This window comes from Mesoplodon densirostris, chromosome 6 (genome assembly GCF_025265405.1).
Source record: "Mesoplodon densirostris isolate mMesDen1 chromosome 6, mMesDen1 primary haplotype, whole genome shotgun sequence".
NCBI lineage: Eukaryota > Metazoa > Chordata > Mammalia > Artiodactyla > Ziphiidae > Mesoplodon > Mesoplodon densirostris.
This window is the reverse complement of record NC_082666.1, coordinates 1168457-1184070: the sequence shown is the minus strand read 5'-3', so window position 1 is coordinate 1184070 and position 15614 is coordinate 1168457. Positions and strand designations below refer to the sequence as shown.

The 15614-nt window shown below is 57.4% G+C and overlaps 2 protein-coding genes across 2 annotated transcripts; both read right to left on the bottom strand.

The window, feature by feature from the left end:
• LCN10 (lipocalin 10) lies at positions 1 to 3227 on the bottom strand. The gene is made up of 6 exons (XM_060101844.1): positions 3117 to 3227; positions 2223 to 2362; positions 1804 to 1874; positions 1373 to 1480; positions 343 to 441; positions 1 to 29 (listed from the first exon to the last, which is right to left on the bottom strand). The coding sequence occupies exons 1-6, from the start codon at positions 3225 to 3227 to the stop codon at positions 1 to 3; spliced, it is 558 nt and encodes a 185-aa protein (XP_059957827.1).
• A 37-nt stretch (positions 3228 to 3264) lies between these two features.
• On the bottom strand, positions 3265 to 10876 carry LCN6 (lipocalin 6). The gene is made up of 8 exons (XM_060101843.1): positions 10787 to 10876; positions 10468 to 10607; positions 5969 to 6039; positions 5344 to 5454; positions 4916 to 5017; positions 4583 to 4608; positions 3949 to 4078; positions 3265 to 3314 (listed from the first exon to the last, which is right to left on the bottom strand). The coding sequence occupies exons 1-8, from the start codon at positions 10874 to 10876 to the stop codon at positions 3265 to 3267; spliced, it is 720 nt and encodes a 239-aa protein (XP_059957826.1).
• Positions 10877 to 15614: the final 4738 nt, after the last annotated feature.

Below are 15614 nucleotides of genomic sequence, written 5' to 3'. Positions count from 1 at the left end.
TCACGGCAGGATGGTGTGTGCACAGGAAGCTGTGGGAGAAGAAAGAGGCAGTGAGGGGGTGGGGGGCTGGGCCCCCCGGGGGCCTCAGGCACCGCAGAGGGCAAAGCCGTGCAGCCCCGACCCCCAGCCACACGGCAGAGACGTGGCCAAGGCAGCATTTGTGCTCTGGGTGCCGTGGGCTCGCACACGTGGCCGTGCCTTCACGGTGGCTTCCGATCTTTAAGAAGTGCCCTGGTCACCGCTCCACCTCTCCGTCCCCCACGGGAGTCAGCGCCCCAGCAGGACGGGCACGGGGCTGGGGGCGGTGCTGCCCGAGCCCGAGCGCTGGCGGCCGCACTTTACCATCTTTCGGGAGAACTGTCACACTGCGGGTGAGCTCCAAAGCCTCACACACACCCATGAACTTTCTCATGCTCAGGAAGCTGGCTGTGCTCTGTCTGCCTGCGGTGGGGAAGCGGAGTCGCGGCATCAGCCATGTGAGGTTGCACCTCCCCCCCAGCACCGGCACGCCCGCAGGCTTTGGGACAGACAAGCAAGCCGCGTGCGCTCAGGGGCAGGTGGCCACTGGTGGGTGACAGGAAGTGTCGGCCAGGGCGGGTCCCCAGAGAGCCTTGGGAGGTGGGGTCACCACGCAGGGCCCTCTAGTTCCTTCTGGCCAGTCTGGCCGCTGCCCCCCCACTGCATCCCTGGACGGGCCCACCCCAACGGAGACGCCCCAGGACCCCCTCCCACCCTCTCTGTACCACCCACCCAACCCGGGGCAGAACCTCTTCCTGGTTCACCTCCTGCCCCCCAGTCCTGCTGTCAGCCTGGGGGCCTCTGCATCCACATGGACAGCCCGCCCCTCCCGGCCTCTGGCTTTCTGACCCCCCCTGCAATGGCCTCCCCACTCGTCCCTGTGGGTACCTCCCAGACCCTCCCGCATGGTCTCCACGCAAAGGGTCCCGCGCTCTGCCCTCCCTCCCTCCTTCCCTCCGCTCACATCCTCGGCCAGCCCTACCTCCCCACTTCACCCCTCCTGCCAGGCCACACCCCATGGGCCGTGACTGGCCACTGTGGGCTACGTGTGTGTGTCCCCAACGGGGTGGTCATAGGAGGCCTTGGGAGGTGATCGGGGTGGCTGAGGTCGTGAGCGTGGGGCCCTCATGATGGAATCGGTGCCCTTACAAGAAGAGGATGAGACCAGAGCACCGCCCCAACCCCTGTGTGAGGACACAGCGAGAAGGCGGCCGTCTGCAAACCACCAGGCCCCACAGGCTGGCACCCTGGACTGAGGGGTGCGTGCCCGTCGTGCGGCCACTGGTCTGGGTGTCTGTCACGACGCCCGCTCAGCCCCCACTCTCTGCCCCGCACGCCAGGCCACTGGACTCACTGAGGAGCAGCAGGGTCTTGGTGGTCCGGCCCGCCCGGCCCAGGCGCAGGTAGACCACGCTGTCCTTGTAGTCAGTGGTCAGCACATGGAAGCCCGCCACCCCCTTCACTGGACGGGAAGAGAAGCACAGAGTCGCCTGCTCGCGCCTGGACGGTGGGCCCCGACCCCCGACCCCTTCCGCCTGCACGGCGGGGGTGTCTGGAAGGGCCGCAGAGTCCCCTCCACCCAGGCCCCTGGGCACACGCCTGCCACGTCGGCTCTGGGCCACGGTGGCCTGACCACGTGTCCTGGGTGTTCATCCCCACCGGCCCATGTTCTCGGGGGAGGACAGCTGGGGCCAGTGTGGTCGGTAGCCCAACCCTGGGTCCCGGTGGCCAGGAAGCCCTGGACACCCCTCCCCCTGCTCTCCCGAGGGCCCAGCAGTTACGCACAGGTGTTTCTGAACACAGCCCTCTTCCTGTCTTTCCGCAGGATCAGTGAGTGTGCCTGGCACCCCTGTGACCTGGGGGGAGGTGGGCTGTGAGCTCGGGGCCAGGGAGCCCCTTCTGGGCTCTGCTGCCCTGGGGCTTTCCAGCGTGGACCCGGGCCAGTCCCACAGCTCAGGGGAAATACTCCAAACACCCTCTGCCCCCTGAGCCCCTGGGGGACTGTGGGAGCCTCTCCCAAAAGCAGCCGTTTGAGTTTTAGGGGCAGAGAGTGATGGGTATTGGGGCTTCGGGGACAGTCCTTGTGGGATTTCCAGACTGACACACGGGCCTGGTCCCCGCCCCCACCCCCCGGCTCCCTTTCCCCTCCCTGGGCTCAGGGGTTTGCAAAGGATGTGCTGGGACCCGTGCGCTGGTCCACTCACCGGTTAAAGACGAGGACCAGCTTCAGCTGGTCCCTTTTGTGAACCTTCACCATGGACGCCCCCAGCTTCCTCTTGTCTCCGCCCGGCACCAGCCCCGGGGTGTCAGAGGCAATGGCTAGGATGTACCAGAACCCTGAAAACTGAGGAGGGGGTGCTGGGAGCACGGGGTCTGGGCTGCCGCACGGGCTTGGCCCCCAGCCCAGGTCCCAGAGAACCCACAGGACAGGTGGCCCGAGCCTGAGGCCCAGGGCACGTCCAGCACCCACAGGCTGGCACGGCCCCTGCCTCGGGGCCCCCGCTGCCACCCCAGGCTGAGGATGCGGATGCCCGGCTGCTCTAGGGCCTGAGGCGGCACCAGGCAGGGCCCTGGGCACCGGGTGTCAGAGCTTCCTGCCCACGTGGGCCTCGTGGGGGCCCCTTCCCCCCCAGCTGGCCCCCGCACCCCGTCCCACTGCTCTCCCTGCAGCAAAGCCCCTCCCAGACGCCCCCCGTCTGCTCAGCCTGTGCCCATGGCCGCCCCCACAGGAACCTTCCACCCGGCCAGCGGCCTCGCTATTCCAGGACGTGTCCTGCTCCTGCTGCCTCCCCGCTGCCCGCCTGGCACCTCCGGGCCACCTCAGGCTGCGCCTGTCTGGGGGCCTCTGCTACGGCCCCTCCTCGGGGCTCCTGGCATGTGGCCCACGGCCGTCAGCTGAGTTTTGAAGCCCCAGCCTGCCCCCAAAAGAGGCCGTCGGCTGCCCCACGGGGCCAAGAGAAGCCTGTGCCGGAGCCCCCTGAAAGCCCGTCCAGTGGATTCCGGCGGCTCTGCCAAGGTGTCCAGGGACCCCTCTTCCTGCGGCCCCTGCCCACCCTGGCCCTGGCGCCCGGCCGGTGGGCTGGGGGCACGAGACTCACCTTGCCCCAGTTGAGGTTGTGGGACTCCCTGGGGAGCTGCTCCTGTGCCGGGGACCCCCCAGGCAGCCCTGGCACCAGGACCAGCACGGGCAACAGCCAGCCTGGCCCCATCCTGGCCCTCCTCCCAGCTGCCCGCTGGACGCCACGCTTAAATGTCCCAGCCCACCAGCCCTGCGTGGGTGTCCAGCCAGCCTGCAGCTGCGAGCCAACCGGGTGGGCCAATGGGGGGTAGGGAGCTTGGGGCCCTCCCTCCCCGCACGGAGGGCCAGCCCTACCCTTGGCCCTCGGAGCGGCACAGCTGCTGTCCCGGGATGCCCCAAAGATGGAGACCATGATGTTCCCCAGGTCAGCTTCTGGGCCTCCGGTCACCACATGTCCCCTAGAGCCATTGCACCTGGCAGGAAGGCTCCCGGGCCTCCTGTCCTAGCCCCCCAGGGAGAGAGGCAAAGGTCGGAACGTGTCATTGAGTCACTTCACAGGGACGAAAAGTGAAGGACGTGAAGACGGGGCTCAGATGGTGCCGGCGCTGACGCGGGGGCTGCCGTCTCGATGCCCTTAGAAGATACCGACGTGTTTGCATATGTGCTCATGCGTGTGTTTGAAGAGCGTGGCAGCCTGTGTGCACCTGACCTCACCTCAAGTGAGAGGCAGTCCCCACCCTGCTCCCAGCCCACCTCCCCTGACGGCTTGTGCTCTGCCAGGACTTCAGGACACAGGAGGACCGACAGGCTCGAGCCCTCTGGGGTCCCTGACCCACCCCCCATCCAAGAGCTCCAGCCAGGAAAAGCCAATCTTTCACACCCTGGGCATCCCAGCCCAGCGCCCTGCCCACACTTCATCCAGATCACATGGTCTTCCTCCAAATTGAGCGGACCAGCCTCCTGCCTGCCCAGGGCCACCGTGAGCCCGGTGGGAGGAGCAGCTGCCTCCAGCCCAGCTCCCACCTCTGGGCCAGAGGGACGCTGGGGAGAGACAGGGCTGCAGGCCCGCACTCTTGTCCCCAGGCTGGCTCTGTGCTCAGCCCTTGACAAGCCCACCCCGCCCATCCTCCTCTCCCTGCAGCCACCCGGCCCGAGGAGGCAGCTCCCTGTCGGCTTTTCTGTCTGCTCTCAGCCCAGGGCCCTGCTTGGACACAGGCGAGAGGCATGGCACAGGTTTGTGGAACCGCTTTATTTGAATCTGCATCGAGAGCCCCTGGGAGCAGCCGGCCCAAAGCCCAGCACCCGGGAGGCTGAGCAGGGAGGGTAGCGTCTGGCCAGCCTCCTCCGGTCCCCTGGGGGCTGCAGCATTCACTGAAAACCAAGAGGAACATTGGGGGACCCCGGGCTCGCCCAGAGAAGCATTAGCTCCCCCAAGCCCCCAGCCCTGCACGGCGGTGGTAGAGCCACTGGGATGGAGGGGCCCCCAGGGCCCCCAGACTCCTCCCACCACACAGGAGCTCAGGGACGCTGGGGAAGGCCGCTTACCTGGAAGACCTTGCGTGCACAGGTGACTGGGGGAGGAAAGCGAGACGGCGGTGAGGACGGGGCGGGTCTCCCTGCCCAGCCGGGTGCCTGAGACAGACTGTGGCCGCTAGCACCCGGGGCCCTGCCGGCCCCTGCACACAGCCCCCCACCCCCAAGACGGGGGCCATCCCCACAGGTCTGACTTTGGGCGGGGACTAGGTGACTCCTTGAAGACCCCGAGCCCTGCCTGACTCCCTGAGGCCTGGAGGGTCCCCAAGCGCAGCGGAAGCCAGCAAATGGCCCCACGGTCCGTGCCCCTCAGCACACGGTGGCGTCAGGTACGGTGACACTCACGGTCCTTCTGCAGCTTGGCCTGCTGTTGGGACAAGAAGCCCAGGCCCTCGCTCCACTTGGTGAAGAGGTCCATGGCCTCCTGGCTGGCCAGCTCCGTCCGGCCTGCAGGGGGGGTGCCCCCTGAGAGCCGGGCTGGGGGACGGGGGCGGGCAGGGGGTCCGCAGCAGGAACCAGACAGACGCCTGGGACCCTGCGCTCTTCTGAACCCAAGGCCCTTTACCACGTGCAGCTCCCACCCCGTCCCTCCCTCCAGGCAGGGTCACGTCTCCCACAGAGGACAAGTGCAGGGAGGGGGCGACAGGGAAGGAAGGCTCGGGGCCCCGGTGGGAATTTCACGCAGGGATGAGTGATGGAGCGGAGCGGCCGCCAGCCCGCTGGGCTCTTTCAAGGCCTGGACCAGCACGGCAGGGACCCGCGACCGCACTCACTGTATAGCTCCACGGTGCTGAAGGCCTCGTCCTGGAGCTCCAACTGTGTGAGCACTATGGCATAGTCCCTGAAGTTGGTGCCCAGCACCCGGTACTCCAGCACACCCAGGGCTAGGAGACAGGTGCCGCCGGGGTGGGGTCAGACCTCGTAGGGGGCCCCCCAGCAGGCCGAGAGCCGCCCAGCTCCGTCCCTCTGGTCCCTGACCCCCACCCGGCTCCGGCACACAGAGGCTTGCAGTGGCTGATGGACAGCAGGTGAGTCCCAGCTCATCCTGGGGCGGACTCCCGCGATCCTGTCCCCGCGGGGTAAGAGTGCCAGCCGCCCCCCGCCCCCGCACACCACAGCGGGAGGCCTGGGGTCCCAGCCGAGCCTGCCCGGTGCCGTCGGGTCCTCTGTCCTCAGGACTGGCGCCCAACCTCTGACAAAGTGAGGACCTTTCACTTCCTGGGGGAGAATGCCACTGAAGCCTGGGGTGGAGTCGCCCCCTCCCCTTCCCTTCCTGCGTGCTGACCCTGCCTACAGGGGCAGGGGGCCCAGGGCTGCCAGGGGCAGACCCCGGCCCCAATGACGGTCAGGGAAATGGAGCCTGCCCGGAATCCGGACCACCGTGGCCGGCATCCTTACAGGGATTCCCGAAAACCCATCTGGAATTTTGTTTCACCAGTTCCACAGCATGCAGGTGGCATCTCTCCAGCCTGGAAAAGAAAAGGATCTGTCATCACCCAGGGTCCGTATGCAGGACAAGAGAAGACAGGTTTGGCCACCCAGACCCGGCCAGGGGCCAGCGTGGCTGCAGAGGGGATTCCGCCCCCCCACTCGGTGGCCCAAGTTACCCAGAAACCCTGCTCTTGACCAAAACGAACCCCTCAGGGAAACGGGCCGGCTCGGCACCTGCAGAATGCGAATCTGCCCCGTCACCTCCCCAGAGACCCACTCTGCCAGAACCGCACGGAGAAAACTTAGAAGTTTTGTATCGCTGCTGAGGGCACAAAGGGAGCGTGAGACAAACAGGGGGTCTGCAGTTTTGTGTTGTTTTGTTTTTGTTGTTGTTAATTAATTAATGTATTTATTTTTTAAATTTCTGGCTGCGTTGGGTCTTCGTTGCTGCATGCAGGCTTTCTCTAGTTGCGTCAAGTGGGGGCTACTCTTCGTTGCGGCGCTCAGGCTTCTCACTGCGGTGGCTTCTCTTGTTGCCGAGCACGGGCTCTAGGCGTGCGGGCTTCAGTAGTTGTGGCACACAGGCTCAGTAGTTGTGGCTTGTGGGCTCTAGAGCGCAGGCTCAGTAGTTGTGGCGCACGGGCTTAGTTGCTCTGTGGCATGTGGGCTCTTCCCGGACCAGGACTCGATCCGTGTCTCCTGCATTGGCAGGTGGATTCTTAACCACTGCACCACCAGGGAAGCCCCAGGTCTGCAGTTTTGGATAAAGAGACTCAACACCAAAAGGGGCCAAATTCCCTAAGCCGCCAGTCCGCAAAATGAGCAGACCCACTTCTGTAAGTGCAGCAAGACCAGCTCACGGCCCAGTTCCGTGCAAGACACAGGAATAGCAAGGAAAAACCTAAAAGGAAGTGTAACCAGAAAAAACAAGCCAGTAAACTGACAAGGCGTATTGTGGGGCCCCAAGAGGGAAAACAATGGGACTTGGCACAGAAATAGACAAATCAAAGGAACAGAATAGAAAGCCCGAAAATAAAGCAAAAAGCAGAGGAGGTTAGCATGAGACAAAGTGCATCTCAGTCAGTGGAGGAAGAGGGACCCCTGGGTGAGTGGAGCTGGGCAACTGGGCCCTTCAGCGACGGTCACAGCTCGCGCATCCCCAGGCTCAGCTCCGAGCAGGTCAGAGATCAGAGGCCCTCTTAGCTCCAGGGAGACAGAAAGGCTTCTGAACATGAAACCCAGAAGCCCTGAAAGAAGTCAGGTGTTTACACCTGCACAAAAACGAAAAGAGCCCTTCCTATCAACAGCTCCTCGGTGGTATAAGAAAAATGACAAAATGGGAAATATATTTGCATCTAACTCTATCGCAGACAGTGGCTAAAATCCCTAATACTTAAGGGTTCTTGCAGGTCAATAAAAACCCACCGGAGGGAAAAATATGCAAAAGATATGAACAGATGTTGGGCTGGGAAGGAAACACAGAAGGAACAGGTACCAAGACGTCTCACTCCCTCGTGATCAGAGAAAGAAGCAAAAACTAACGTGGGGCAGTTTGTCGCCTATCAGAGCACAGAGGGAGCAAACGCCCGGTGCTGGCACCAGCTCAGGGGACCTGCCTCGTGTGACATGAAGCAACCTCGCCAGAAGGACAGACGTACTTCGGCTCCTAGGGATTTATCCCTCTGAGGCCAGTTCACCAGGGTCCACGCCCCAAAGTGTGTTTCCAGTTGCAAAAGACTGGAGACCACTGTCTGCCCATCAGCAGAGCCCTGGAAGACAGCCCGGTAGAGTATTACCCAGCTATAAACAATAGTTCTTCAAAAAATGTCACATAGAGTTACCATATGACCCAACAATCCCACACCTGGGTGTGTCCCCAAAAGAGTTGAAAGCAGGATCTCAGATATTTGCACACCCGTGTTCACAGCAGTGTTATTCACAGTAGCCAAAAGCTGGAAGCAACCCAAGTGTCCACTGACAGATGAATGGGAACAAGATGTGGTCCATCCATACGACGGAATATTACTCAGCCTTAAAAAAGAAGAAAATCCCGACACAGGCTGCAAACTGGATGAACCTGGAGTCCGTTATGTTTCATGAAATAAGTCAGATGCAGGACAAATGTAGGACTCCCCCCAGATGAGGCCCTAGAGAAGTCAAATCCACAGGAACTAGGTGGTAGGGCCTGGGGCTGGGGGAGGGGAGGAGGAGTGAGTATTTAGTGGGGACAGAGCTTCAGTTTAGGAAGATGAGAAAGTCCTGGAGGGACTTCCCTGGTGGCCCAGTGGTTAAGAATCTACCTCCCAATGCAGGGTACACGGGTTCGATCCCTGGTCGGAGAACTAAGATCCCACGTGCTACGGTGCAACTAAGCCCACATGCCTCAATGAAAAGTCCCGCGTGCCGCAACAAAGACCTGACGCAGCCAAAAATAAATAAATTAATTTAAAAAAAAAAGAAAGTCCTGGTGATGGTTGCACAACGATGTGAATGGACTTAATGCCCCTGAACTCTACACTTAAAATGGTAAATTTTATGTTTATTTTACCACAGTCTTTTAAAACTTTAATAAAGACAAAAGAGAATAAAATTTTAAATGTTTCAAAAGAGGGCAGATTCCCCGGTGGCGCAGTGGTTAAGAATCCACCTGCCAATGCAGGGGACATGAGCCCTGATCCGGGAAGATCCCACATGCCACGGAGCAACTAAGCCCGTGCGCCACAACTACTGAGCCTGCGCTCTAGAGCCCGAGAGCCACAACTACGGAGCCTGCGAACCACAAGTACTGAAGCCCGCGCACCTAGAGCCCATGCTCTGCCACAAGAGAAGCCACCACAATGAGAAGCCCGTGCACTGCAACGAAGACCCAATGCAGCCAAAAATAAAATAAATGAAATAAATAAATTTATTTTAAAAAAAAAGAGGGCAGAGACCCCGGGGACTGACGCGGAACGGTATTTGGCCCTCGTGTTTAAATGACACGTGTGTGCTTGCGTGTGCCTGAAGGTCCTTGAGGAGCTGCAGCAGATCAAAACCGTGGGCCACCTGTGGGGAGGGGGCCACTGGCTGAGGTGGGGGAGGAAAGACCCCTGCTTTTCACCCCTGGGGATTCTGATTTTTCTTTTGGCTGTGCCACGCGGCTTACAAAATCTTAGTTCCCCAACCAGGGATCGAACCCATGCCCTCGGCAGTGAAAGCGCCGAGTGCCAACCACTGAACCGCCAGGGAATTCCCAGGGCACTCTGATTTTTTGAAACACACAAATGTGTTTCCTGTTCAAAATCCGGCAAATGAAGTCCACATTAAATAACAAAATGAAACAGCTGCTTGCCTGTCCTGTAAGCCCTGGTCTGAGTGTGAGTCCTGCAGACGGGCTGGCCGAGGTCCTCAGACAGAGGCACCTTGACAGGGCTCAGAGCAAGGCCACTCACCAACCACAACTGCAAGCAGGTGCCAGAAAGAGCGTCGGAGACCCCCCTCCCCTGCGATTGCCGTGGTCCTCTCCCCATCCACGGCTGTTCCACAGGACCCAGCGCTCTCCAGAGGCCAGGTTTCCATATTCAGATGTTTTCCCATCAGCCTCATCAGGACTCACGGAGCCATGTGGCTTTGGGGCTGCCACCCACGCCACGTGTGACCCCGTGTTCACCCAACACAGAGGGGCCCCCACCCCAGCACAGACCTCCTCTGTCCTTGCTCGTCCTCGGCCAGGCTGGCCCAGGTGGACGGCAGCCCTGCCATCTCCTGAAGGGAGTGAGGGTGCCTCGGGGAGCAGGGGAGAAAGTTTTCCTCTAAGGCCGGGGTCTGCGTGGCTGTTCAGGCCGTGTGACAGTCCAGATTCAGGGTGGGAATGCCCGTGGTGCACCACCAGCTGGTGACTGCCTGGCCTTCCCCACGTGAAAGGTGAGGACGCTAGAACGACACCTCCCCCAGCACGCCATGCCCCCCGCCCCCTGCCTGGCTCCCCCCAGGCGTCCCAGGCAGCAAGGTCCCCCAGCAGCACAACCCCTCCTTCCAGCATCCCTTGCCCCAAGGTGTGCGTGGGGTCTGCTCCACTGGCCAAAATCAGCCAAGGCTCAGCCTGACACCACAAGCCCTGTCTGATAAATGACCTCAGTGACCACATCTTCTGGAGGATTCATTTTCCGAGAGAACCAGGGGCTCGAAGCCACAGATGCACGGACCCACCTTAAGTAGCAGCTCAGGAGGACCTTAAGCAAAGAAGGGGCCTCTCCCGCTGACCAGAGACCCTGCCAAGCTAACCAAGGTCCTGGAACAGCAGGCGGGGAGGTCAGAAGCTGTGCCCGGCCCCGGTGGAGAAGGCGTGAGTCCCACCCAGGGGCGCCCCAGCCAGGAGTCCAGGGATGCAGACCCCAGATGCCAGGCAGAGGGTGGCGCTCAGAGCAGAGCCCAGCACGGAGGGAGGTGAGGGCGGGGCCCGCCATCCAGACCCCAGCCCCACGCACCGGTGCCGGGAGGACAGCATCTTCAGGGTGTTCTCTGGCGTGAGGGTCACCATGACCCCCTCGATGTTCTTTGTGTCTTTCTCCACCACAAAGTCCTTCTCCCCCGAGGCCACGGCGAGAATGTACCAGGACCCCAGGAGCTGATGGAGGAGGACTGGGTGAGGGGGCCTGTCCCTCCAGCCCTGGCCCATCCTCTTGATCTGGGGGCCCTGACGCAAGCTAGCCCATCCACCCACAGCCCCCGTGGTCTGGGCTGGCACTGGGGGAGCCCAGAGGCCGTGCGGCCCCAAGGCATATGCTGGCACAAGAGGGCTGTCACCTGCCGAGGATCCAGCCTCCCCAGCCACGCGGCCCGGGCCCCGGGCACCAAGACCAAAGCCAGAAGGGCGGCCAGCAGCACACCCCTCATCCTCGCAGAGGTCTGCACACCAGCACACCTGCGCGGGGACCCAGGGGTGAGCGAGCCCTCCAGCCCCTGGAAGCCTGTTTATATGGCTCTGAATGTACTGCTGTGGGCGGCCGCTAACCGCCGGGGCACCATCCTGGCCTCTCTTCTCACAAGGTGGCAAAAGTACCGGGGCGGGGGTTGGGGTGGGGAAATTAATCCTCCAGACATGCCGGAGAGTGGGCCGTGGGCCCTGGGGAGCGTGTGCGAAGCCCCTCCTACGTAGACACATTCGTGCCATCCCCGCTTCTCTCACTTGGAAGGTTCCAGAACGAGCATCCAGCCCTCAGCTGCACCATCCCCTCCCCTCCCCTCCCCTCCTCTCTGGGGAGCCAACAGTCTCCGGCTCAGTCTGGGCAGGCCAGGGACCCTGCCCTTGAACCCAGGCCAAGGTCATGTCTGAGGACAGGGGCAAGAACAAGCAGCCCCTCCAGAAGCTGCAGCTGTGCATATCTTTTGTTTTCATCCTTACAAGTACAGGAAGTCCCCGCGCATAGCTTTTTGGAAAGCTCCCACCTCCTCCCGGCCCAGCAGCCCTCCGGCCCCATCACAGCAAAGCCCAGCGGAACACCCTGTTCCTTCCGCCCGCCGCTCCCCTGTCTGGACCTGCCCACTCTCTGGCAGCCTCACCCTGCTGCCTCCTACGCCTGCTCACCGTGACCCTGGCCAGGCCCCCAAGGCCTCATGGGAGCTCTCCCTGGGCCTGGGCTGCTGCCCTGGGTCATCGGAGACCCTGCCTGGGAGTGCAGGGCAGGGGGCTCGGCAGGACCTGTCTGAGGCCCCAAAACCCGGGTGGAAGTAACTGGGAAGATGCCTCGCCGGGGTGGGGGACCCCGCACGCCACAGCTCCCAGACCCCTCTGCTGGTTGGCTCCCAGGGGTGCTGTGGACACAGAACAGGCAGGGTTTGGAAGGTGAGGACAGATGAAGCCATCTGTCCTGCTGGGCCTTCCCAGGAGGGACCTCGGCCAAGCCATCACCCCAGCCCTGCTTGGGAGATGAGCCCTGCAGGAAAGGGAATGAAAGTAAGCCTGCCGCACACAGACTTGCAGCTAAGCCTTGCCCTGCTTCGGGGCCCAGAGAGCCTCAAGCCTGAGCTTGGATGGGGGTGGTCCCTGACCACCGGCCTCCCAGATGCCTGACGGAAGAAAATGACAATAAAAGACAAAAACATCATCCCGACCTTCACATTAACCCTGTTCGTTATCTTTTCAAGTTCAATTTCCTAAAAAAAACACTTGGGAGACAAAGACAATGTGAGTGAGAAGCAGCAGGAAAAACAGACGCCAGAAGCAGGCCCATGGGTGACGCTTCCTACGCTGGAATTAAAGGCAGACTGTTTAGTCTGCTGGGGCTGAAACAACAGAAAACCATAGGCCAGTGGCTTGTAAAAAACAGACATTTATTTCTCATAGTTGTAGAGGCTGGACATCCAAGATGAGGGTGCCAGCCTGGTCGTGTGCGGATCTTCTAGGTGGGGACTTGCTGCTGTGTCCTCACATGGGGAGGGGCGAGGGGGCTCGTGGGGCACTGGTCCCACTGTGAGGCCCCGCCCTCACAACCTAATCATCTCCCAATCCCATCACGTCAGGGTTAGGATGTCAGCTATGACTTTGTATTTCATTTTTTCATTCTAATTTTTTATTGAAGTATAGTTGATTTACAATGTTGTGTTAATTACTGTTGTACAGTTATACAGAAATATACATATATATTCTTTTTTAATATTCTTTTCCATTATGGTTTTTTTAAAAAATAAATTTATTTATTTATTTATGGCTGCATTGGGTCTTTGTTGCTGCATGCAGGCTTTCTCTAGTTGCAGTGAGTGGGGGCTACTCTTCGTTGCAGTGCGTGGGCTTCTCACTGCAGTGGCTTCTCTTGTTGCAGAACACGGGCTCTAGAGCGCAGGCTCAGTAGTTGTGGCGCACGGGCTTAGTTGCTCCACAGCATGTGGGATCTTCCCGGACCAGGGCTCGAACCCGTGTCCCCTGAATTGGCAGGTGGATTCTTAACCACTGCGCCGCCAGGGAAGCCCCTCCATTATGGTTTATCATAGGATATTGAATATAGTTCTCTGTGCTCTGCAGTAGGACCTTGTTGTTTATCCTCAACCTGTGACTTTAATTGGGGGGAACTCAAACATTCAGACCACAGCATAGGCTGTAAAAAAGCTATGGTTACTCTGCTTAGCAAGGTGAGAACTATATTTGAAATTGTACTGTTTTTCTATAATACATTATAAATTATAAACATGAAACTATAAAAAGTGGTATAGGTAGAGTACATCTGTGTAACCCACGATTATGACCATTATCAAAACTGAATCTCTGCACAATTCTCCAAAAAAAACCAAAACAAAATGCAACCACACAAATCATGAAAAATAGAAACTTCACATTTTCCAAAGTCCACCAGAGGTCGCTATTGAGCCCCTGTCTCGAGACTTCATGGAGAACTAGGAAGGGCTACGGAGGAAAGAGGAGGTGGACAAGGGCCCGAAGATTGAGCTAAAATAGGCCCCAGGAGAGGAAAGCCACTCTGACTGCAAAACTCCGATGGACACGGAGCAGCCGCCAGGACGGGACCATAGGGCAGCACTGGGCTCAGGAGGAAGCTTCAGGAAAGCTTCACTTCTGGGAGGGAGGAGTGTTAGAAAGGGCAAGGGTGCCCTTCCTCACTGGTAGCAAGAGTTAAAAAAAAACGCCTGTAAACATAAGACCCTTCAAGGACTTCCCTGGTGGCACAGTGGTTAAGAATCCGCCTGCCAATGCAGGGGAAATGGGCTTGAGCCCTGGTCCAGGAAGATCCCACGGCCGTGGAGCAACTAAGCCCGTGCGCCACAACTACTGAGCCCTCGTGCCACAACTACTGAAACCCACACACCTAGAACCCGTGCTCCGCAACAAGAGAAGCCACTGCAATGAGAAGCCTGTGCACCACGATGAAGAGTAGCACCCTGCTCGCTGCAACTAGAGAAAGCCTGCGTGCAGCAACAAAGACCCAATGCAGCCATAAATAAATAAATAAATAAATAAAATTAAAAAAAACAAACAAACATAAGACCCTTCAAGACAAAAGAGAACCAAACTTCACACACACACACACACACACACACACACACACACACACAACCCGGTACCCAAAATGCCATCCATTAAAGAGAATTTTCTGCACGCACATTAGCAGATGCATTTGAATTAGGAATCTTGTTAGTCACCCAAACTGCCAACCCCACGCAGGAAATGAATAGACTTCAGTAGTCTTTATACTTTGCTCCTAGAAGAAGAAATCGAAATAAGAATGAAAACATTTCATCTAATGGAAATCCCACCGAGGGGAAAGGGGGGTGCGTGGAAAGCAGAATAAAACTGTAACATAACATTCCAAACTGAGTTAAATATGCTGAAGCTTTGAAGGGCATTAAAAGAACATCTTGAATGAAGAATTTTTTTAATTAACTAAGAGCAGAAATGAGCGAAAACAGGAAAGAATTAAATAAGAGCTGATTGTGCTCAGGAAACAAATTGACTCTTGGACTTTACTGATAAAGAAAAATTCTTCAGGGTCTCCAGGCAAAATGATCAAATTACTTTCAAGGGTGAGAGACATAAGCTGGCATCAAACTTCCAAGAGCAAACTACCAGGCAAGGCAAACAGACTTACACTCATAGCAGGAGATGTGCACACATCACTTCAACAGGGGTCGGGCTAATGGACCCACTGCAGGTGAGGATAAAGAAGCCCTAAAAAAATCTAAGACAGGCCTTGAGGGTTTAATATATAATTGTACTCTTGACAACACGCACAAAATTGATTGTTTGATCACAGAGAAAGCATCGATGAGTTCCACAAAGTAGAAATATTACAAACAACATTCTCTGACCAAAATACAATAAAACTGGGACTTCCCTGGCAGTCCCGGGGTTAAGACTTTGTGCTTCCAATGCAGGGCATGTGGGTTTGATCCCTGGTCGGGGAACTAAGATCCCACATGCCGTGCAGCACGGCCAAAAAAAAACACAAAAAAACAAAACAAAATACAATAAAACTAGATTTTTTTAACTTTCTATTTTAAAAAATACTATTGGATGAAAGGAAAAATACAAACTGAAATTACAGAATTTATTTAAAATAAATATCATAAAAATACCATGTAATTCAGGATCAGAGGAAACATCATAACCTTAAACACACCATTAAAAATAAAAGAATGAAACTAAATGCATTAAATTCCCAACTCTAAGAGCTAGGCAAAGAACAAGATAAACCATAGGATGTCACGAGGAAGGAAATAATAACGATAAAAGCGGGAAATAATAGAGTATAGAGAACAGCAGATGTAATTAATGAACCAAAGTCCTCATCCTTGGAAAAATGAACAGAATTTTTCTGTTAATTTGCAGAATTATTAACAAAATCATTAGTATTCTTTTAAAAAATAACAGAATTAACTAACATGAATAAGAAAAAATGGAGGGCCCATAAATACATGAAGTAAGAAGTGACAAAAGGGTGGGAAATGACCTCTGGGACAGAAGAAAAAAAGGTTTCATCAACAGAAAGTACTTTGCTGACCTCTGAGAAAATCACTTTGAAGTCCTCAATGAGATGGATAATTTTACAGGAAAATTCAGTTCGCCAAAATTTACCCTATTAGACAAAGAGATAGATCTATAGATAGATAGTAGATAGATGATAGA

Coding starts and splice junctions, on each gene's coding strand:
- LCN10 (XM_060101844.1), bottom strand. CDS start 3,227: ATGGGGCCAGGCTGGCTGTTGCCCGTGCTGGTCCTGGTGCCAGGGCTG. Junction 2,363..3,116: donor ACAACCTCAACTGGGGCAAG/GTGAGTCTCGTG, acceptor CCCCCTCCTCAG/TTTTCAGGGTTCTGGTACAT. Junction 1,875..2,222: donor CTGGTCCTCGTCTTTAACCG/GTGAGTGGACCA, acceptor ACCTCCCCCCAG/GTCACAGGGGTGCCAGGCAC.
- LCN6 (XM_060101843.1), bottom strand. CDS start 10,876: ATGAGGGGTGTGCTGCTGGCCGCCCTTCTGGCTTTGGTCTTGGTGCCC. Junction 4,609..4,915: donor GGCCAAGCTGCAGAAGGACC/GTGAGTGTCACC, acceptor TTCCTCCCCCAG/TCACCTGTGCACGCAAGGTC. Junction 4,079..4,582: donor GTGCACGCAAGGTCTTCCAG/GTAAGCGGCCTT, acceptor GTCTCTCCCCAG/CGTCCCTCTGGCCCAGAGGT.